We start from the raw sequence: 7705 nt of genomic DNA on the forward strand, positions 1-7705 counted from the left end.
GGTGTATGTGTGTATGTATGTGTGTTTGTGGTAGACAGAACTAGTTTCTTTCTGATCAGTAAATACAAAGGTGGATGCATCTCTGGTGGCAGAACTGGGAACTCTTTCTGCCGCCACCTGTCTCTGTTTTTACCCCCTCCCCTCTCCTTTCATTTCCTCCCATAAAGCCCAGCTTTTCTTACATCCTGGTGTTTGTGTCTGTTTCAGATCTGTGAGAACATCCTGATGTTGTGCCTCAGAGAGCTGTTTGAGTTCAGGTACATGCAGACTGACCCGAACTGGTCCAACTTCTTCTATGATCCACAGACACACAAGGTGAGTCTGCCTACAGCCTGAATACCACTGTTACTATAGTTACTTCTACTATGATTAATGATAAATACATCAATACGGCATTAACAGAGAGATTTGAGAGTAATGAAAATTAAAGGTGATCACTGGATTGTGTCTCTCCAGGTGGCGTTGCTGGACTTTGGAGCCACGAGAGGATTCGATCAGAGTTTCACAGATGTCTACATAGAGGTAAAATCAGTGAACCTCATTCTTACTTTGTTTTAACTTAGATTTCCAACAGTGCCGTATTTTTGATCACCAGAAACAACGCCCTCTGTTAACACACCTGTCACATCCGTATTGTTCTTGTTTATGTTTTGATTTGTTGCAGAAAAGACAATTTGAAACCTGAAGTGGAAACAAAAGCAAAATTGTACTGTTTTTTTTTTAAATTCCAACAGTGTCTTTATTGATTTTAACAACTATAAACAAAGACATACACATTCACATGTACCAGTATGTGTATATATACATCCACAAACACGCAAAAAAGACACCTAAACAAAATCTCGTTACAGCCGCTGAAGATTTAACATATATGTAATCCAACCCCACCACTAAAGTATATATATATATATATATAGATATAGATATATAAAATTTAAAAATGAATAAAATTTAATTGTATTAATTTAATTTAATTTAATTTAATTTAATTAAAAATTAAAAATTAAAATTAAAATATAAAATGAAATAAAAAAAGTCATAAATTACAGGTTGAGGATCATGTTAGTGCAATACAATACACCTCAGTTTAAGTACACATTACAGTAACGTACAAATTTTGATAACAATTTAAAGAAAAAACTTTGACAGATTTGGACATTGCAAAGGTTCACTTACAGCATATCCTCTGGTGCTTCCATCATGAACGGACCCCAGATGTTGTAGAAATGAGTGATTGATTACCCCTGATAGCTTATATAATTTTTTCCAGGGGCAGAGTTGTCGATAGTTCAGAAATCCATTTCCCCAAATCGGCCTACTGACTTTCTTCCAAGAAAGAGCAATAACTCTTTCAGACAATAACAGGCCCATTTCATTAAAAAAATGTGTTTTCTCCTTCTACTGTTGTGATTGGCTGGATATAAACCAAGTATAAAAAGCTTTGAGTCTAGAGGTATTTTTATGGATAATATGATGGATGCTCTGTCTCACTGCTTCCCAGAACAGAACTCTTTTATTTGAGCACACTGCCAAAAAGAAAATGTACCTACTGTGGTTTATTTGTAAGTGAATTGTTTAAGTCGGAAAAACCTTACTTGCATAAGATTCATGTTAAGTCAGAACTGAAAAAAAAACTAAATTATAAGATTTTTTTGCCATGCATAAGATATTGAAACATGCCTGAGAGATGGAGACAGAGACATTGAAGTGATGGTGGTAACAGTCATCACCTGTTTGTGATTGTAGATAATCCGTTCAGCTGCCGAAGGAGACAGAGAGGGAGTGCTGAAAAAATCTATCGAGATGAAGTTCCTGACTGGGTATGAGTCCAAGGTAAATATCTCTTTATTTGTCTGTGTACTCCACACATACAATGGCTGTAAATGTTGGCATTGGTACAGCTGTACCAAGAGAAACAGGACGTAGCGGTGACAGAAACTGAAAACAAAAACATCAGTGGTTGTAGTGAAACTGACATAAGCATCCAACGAGAGATGTGGATTTGGAGATTGTTTCATCTGTCATGAAAGAGTAGTTTCACCAATTGAAGTGGGTTGCATGAGGTACTTATCCATAGTCAGTGTATTAGTAGATGTTGGTCAGCACACCCCCAGTACTGCCATGGAAGCTAAGCAATACACTGCTGTGGATGGGGGCAGCAACAAAATATATTTTAACCATCTAAAAAAGTCCTACCTATAAAATTAAGTAACAGTACACGTTATATTGAGAATATTTTCACTGCTTTACCTTGCTGCGACAGCGATTTCTAAAGAGGAACTGAAACAATTTTGTCACCAGACTCCATTGAGAAAAAGAGTAATTTTAGCTTGCTGAACACAGGAGCTGCTGGTCTACAGCTGCCTCAGTTAGTTAGTTTGTTTGTGTTATTGCGTGACTTATGTGTTTAAAACGGTTAGTTCAGACTCCCCAAAAGTCACATAATAACACAAACAAACTAACTGTTTGAGGCAGCGGTAGACCAGCAGCTTCTGTGTTCAGCAAGCTAAAATTGCTGTTTTTCTCAATGGAGTCTGGTGGCTTTGACGAGAGCATAAATAGGGAACTGATTAAGTTAATTCAGCAAGGTAAAGCAGTGAAAATATTCTCCTTTACTCCTTTTTTAAACCAGACCTATCTGACTGTGCAGACTGGTCATTAGCTGAGACAAAACATGCAATGTGTTTTTCTCTCCCTGTATCCAGGCAATGATAAATGCCCATGTGGACGCGGTGATGATCCTCGGCGAGGCCTTTGCCTCCACAGACGAATTTGAATTTGGCTCCCAGTCCACCACAGAGAGAATCCACAACCTCATCCCTGTGATGCTCAAACACCGGCTCACCCCGCCTCCTGAGGAGACGTACTCACTCCACCGTAAGATGGGAGGCTCATTTCTCATCTGCTCTCGGCTGGATGCAAAGCTGCGGTGTAAGGACATGTTCCAAGCAGCATATCAGAAGTACTGGGAAGGACGCACGCCGCCCTCTCAGTCAGCCTAAGCTCATCCCAAGTGTCAGGCGATTTGATGGACGGATCCTGGGGCCAACGGACGGCAAGTGCAAGTCGGCAGCGAGATTGTGGTGTGGGGACGCACAACTGCAAAGCGGAGGCCGTGTTACCAGCTAGTAACTGGTTATCGAGCACCAGCATATGTTTCCCATTTTAGGTACCCGGCTACGATTGAGAGGCGCTTATTTACAGCCATCATGTCTTTGTTTGAGAGGCAGCAGCAACATCTGGAGTGCTTTAAGACCAAACTCTATATATGGCCCTGAGAGGACAGACTGAAAAGACTGAGGAGGATGGAGGGAGAGAGACAAACAGCCTTGCGTTAGTAGTTAATGTGTAAAATGAATGTAAAAACGTTGGAATTTCATTGCTTTCAAGATGATTCTTGCATTTTCATGTGTTTTGCTTTGCTGTGTTTTGAAAAATCAGTTTGCAATCTGCCAGAAACATCACAGGTGAAAACATCAAACAATGATTGTATTAAAGAAGAGGACTAAACTCTTTATGTAAACCCACAGTCAATAATAGATGGGGTCAGTACAATACAGAGGCAGTATGAGTCACAGAATTGGCCAGGACCAACATGTCTGGGAAGTTTTATTAGCTTGTCTGGATATGAATAATAAGGCTTGGTCTAAATGTAGACAGCAGAATACATGTTGAAGTTTTGATAAGAACAAAATTGTTTTTTGAGATGTTGCCAAGCGATCAAGTTCGGGATGATTTACCCATTTATAGAAAATGTGACAAACTGGAATTTGTCAGCATTCACACACAAGGAGGGCTAAGTTTAAACTCATGTATGTGTAGTTCTCTGTCAGTGTAGCCATAAAGATTTCAGTTGCTGTTAATAGCTTTTAGCTTTTAAGGGAGGCTTTCTGTGGGCAGAACATTGATTCAAACTGTCGGTCTGTTTCAAATGAACATTAACATGACATTCAGGATCTATATGTGTCAATGAACCTCGGGTTAAAGGTACAGTGTGTAGGATTTAGGGGGATATACTAGCAGAAATGGAATATAGGTTTTGTTTAATGTATAAGCACTATTTTTTATTTTATTTTTTTTTTTACGTTAAACTGCTTTATTCAGTGTTTTTACCGGTGTAAATCACTGTGTCTGTTTGTTTCGGAGAGGAAGAGACCGCTGCGGAAAATTTGGCTCCCAGTGAAAACCTCCTCAACGTCTGGATCTTTAGTTATCCGGGAAAAAAGGACACATTTGCAAGTGCTTGGCTTGCGGCCCGTCTTCGACATGCCAAACAGTGTTGGAAAAACACATTTTTCTAATGTAAAACTGCTTTATTCAGTGTTTTTACTGGTTTAAATCACTGCGTCTGTTTGTTCAGGAGAGGAAGAGACCTCTGTGGATGATTTGGCTCCCGGTAAAAACCTCTTGAATATCTAGATCTTGAGTTGTCGAAGAAAAAATGTGAGCGCCAATTTGCTGGTGCAGGGCTAGCGGCCCGTCGTTGACATGCCGAACAGTGTCGGAAAAAACGATTTTTTTTAAAATGTGAAACTGCTTTATTCAGTATTTTTACCTGTTTAAAACACCGTGTCTGTTTGTTCTGGAGAGGAAGAAACCTCTGCGGATAATTTGGCTCCTGGTAAAAACCTTTCCAATATCTAGATGTTCCGTTACCTATGAAAAAAGCTGACCATACATTTGCAGACGCTGGGCTAGCGGCCCATCTTCAACTTGCACAACTGTTGGAAAAACACAGGTTTTTAAATGTAAAGCTGATTTATTCAGTGTTTTTACCTGTTTAAATCACTGCGTCTGTTTATTTGGGAGAGGAAGAGACCACTGCGGATAATTTGGCTCCTGGGACAAACCTCCTGAACAACGCACACCAAAGGAATACTAACCTGGAGAAGTTTAAGTTGTTTGTAATCTGCAGTCCTTTACTGCTGGGTACCACTAAATCCCCCTAAGTCTTGCACACTGTTTCTTTAAATCATGGTTTTACTCAGTCTTTGGGGGTGAAATCTTTATATCTGTTCTTGCAGATTTTTTGTTCTTTGTGTCCTATCTGATAATTTGTCTTCAGCAGATTTAGCTCATGAATTCCAGTTGATTACATGTGTTATCTCTTGAACTGTTGCAACAATATAGAAATGAAACCATATAGATCCATGTTGCTTACTGTAAGAGGTCTGACAGAACGACAGAGCACAGCCCACGTCTACCTGTGTTTAGTCATGAATGTTAATGAGCTGCCTGGATGGATGGAGCTCATCCTGATAGCGCACAAGCTCAGCTCATGGGCTCACCTAGTTTTCCACAAGTCTGTAATCTCTCCATGCCTCTGTGGGTGTGAAATCCTCTGTCACCTGGCTGGTGTGCAGCTGTGAAACTTCTCTCAACTCTGCTGTGTGAATACAGTTATTATGGTCTCTGGTGTGAAGCAGAAAAACTGATGAAAAGAAAAAAAAAAACAAGGTGCCTGTAGTTTCCAGCTGATGGCTTTTAGCTTTTCGACTTTATATTTCATATCAAGACTCGGCGAAAAGATGGTTGAAGATTTCTAATCAAACTGAAAGTTGTGTATGGAAAGAGTAAATGTTTGATCTATACTTGTCATGTGGCTCTGTGTGGTTTTGTGTGTGTGATCTGAACCTCTGTATTTTTCAGCTTGGACCCTATTTTCACACTTTTTTGTTTGTTTCAGTGACTAATGGGAACAACAATTTAAAATGTCACTAGTGTCACATGATAAACAAAGACCCTTGGTTTTCTGTCCCTAAAAGTGGTGCAGCTTTGACGTTTTGCGAAGTACGCGTATGTGCCGGTCTCGTCCATTGACATTTACAGCTAGTTGGTGGTGGGAATGTCTGACAAGGAAGTAAAGATAGCAGTTTTCTTATCTGTGGCTGTATCGCTATATAGGCCCACCTATTTTAAACTACTTCAATAAAGTGGAAATGGAAATGAAAATTAAGTAAAATATGGAAAAGTTATGGAATTGTTTTGAAAATTGAACTAATTCCTCTCGTTTTAGCATCATGCAGATCTGGATAGTGGAACCAACAACACTCATATTTTGTTTTCGGCTAAGACGCTAAGAGCATCAGATCCACTGTCTGCCAGCTAGCTGTCACTGTACCCTGGACGACATGGGGAAGTGACTATTTATCCAAGATTTGGAGGCATGGCTGAAACCGGCACAAGGGAACACATACTGTATGTAACCTAGGTCAATAGAGTGTTGGAGGGATGACTTTTTTTTGCAGGCTCACATGGAAGTTAGTGTCACCCTGGTTCCCTTATCAAAAAGCCAATGGGATTTTTGGATTTTTGCAAAAATTAAACTGTGTGCAACCAAAAATTCATGATACTTATTATGTTAAGCAAGATTATCTTCATAAATGAACACTGATGTCATGAGTTTTGAAGCATAAATGCAATTGCCATGAGTAAAAAGCTAACGTTAGGCTATAAACGAACTACATGACCTAATTTTGTCACCACAGCAAGACTGGAACAGCTGTGTACAAGACTGTAAAGCTGTGTTTGGAGTGACGTTCTGTAGTCTCATTTAGCTCACTTGTTAACTGCCTTTTTTAAGACACCTGGTTTCAAAATTCATGATTTGGGTATTTACTGACAAATTTTATGTCCCAGAACAAAATGTGAAAGTCTCTTAAGCTTGTGTTAACCACAGACCTAATTCAAGGCATCCAACAAAAAAAAAAAAGACCCATTCAAAACATCCACTGACTTTGAGACAAGGGAAGTGATAGTGCTAAAATGCTAACTTATTTACAGGTGTTAGGACTCATTCCTGGGGCACTCCATATAGACCATTATTGAGTGGATGTTACAGTTGCAGCACAGGAGTTGCTAGTGCATCTTGGCAGCAGAAGAAACAGTGGAAACCAATAAGGAACAGTTGAGAAACCTGGAATAAAAATGTCTGCTGCTGCTGCTGGGTTTCAGAACAATACAAAAAATAGAAAACTGTTGCAGAGGAAGCCATTTGAAGCTGAAAGAATAGCTTCACAGTAGCTATTATTTTATGGAAACAAAAAAAAAACTATATAATGTTGCAATTTGTAGAGCCCCACTATTACAGCATGAAATAATATTAAGGCCTATATTTACATACATATTGTTCTAAAATGCATTAAACAATGAAATATAAGCTTTCACAAATGAAAGGTTAAACAAATAAATATATTGTAGGCAAATAAATGACATTTTTTATATTAATTAGTATTAACACTAACAGTATACATAATGCAACTGTTATTTTTACTCTGTGTACTGTCCCTTTAAGAAATGCTGTCAGTGTGCCTGTCTGTAGCGCCGCGTGCTGGTGACAAACAAATGCACGAGCAAGTTGCAAACAAAGGACGAGAGAAGGAAAATAGGAGCAAAGAATTAAGTTAAAGTTTTTTTGTTTTTTTCATTGTTTGGGGATTTTGTGTTCACCTGCTGTCTATATGCTGGATTCTGTTATTTGTTCAAGCTTCTAACGAGGATTCGGTAAGTTAAAAACTATTTTCCCTGTATTAACTTAATTAGCATGCTATTTCTTTGTTTTACAAGCTGAATGTGTAACGTTAGCCGAAAATGCCCGTTGCTAAGCTACGACAGTGTAAATTCGATTATATTGCGTATTTTTACTTTCTTTTTGACTTCCTGTAAAGCGAATTTAGAAACTATGTGCAACAGACACGGTCAAGTT

General features: G+C 38.8%; 1 protein-coding gene across 2 annotated transcripts in view; it reads left to right on the top strand.

The window, feature by feature from the left end:
• coq8aa (coenzyme Q8A, genome duplicate a) overlaps positions 1-5596 on the top strand; it is a 30668-nt gene extending 25072 nt beyond the window's left edge. For both annotated transcript variants that reach the window (XM_050058334.1, XM_050058335.1), the window contains exons 14-17: positions 208-315; positions 457-522; positions 1747-1833; positions 2706-5596. In XM_050058334.1, the coding sequence (XP_049914291.1) occupies positions 208-315; positions 457-522; positions 1747-1833; positions 2706-3002 (558 nt within the window). In that variant the 3' untranslated portion in view covers positions 3003-5596. The remainder of the gene's footprint in view (positions 1-207; positions 316-456; positions 523-1746; positions 1834-2705) is intronic.
• The last annotated feature ends 2109 nt before the right edge of the window (positions 5597-7705 follow it).

This window comes from Epinephelus moara, chromosome 12 (assembly GCF_006386435.1).
Source record: "Epinephelus moara isolate mb chromosome 12, YSFRI_EMoa_1.0, whole genome shotgun sequence".
NCBI lineage: Eukaryota > Metazoa > Chordata > Actinopteri > Perciformes > Serranidae > Epinephelus > Epinephelus moara.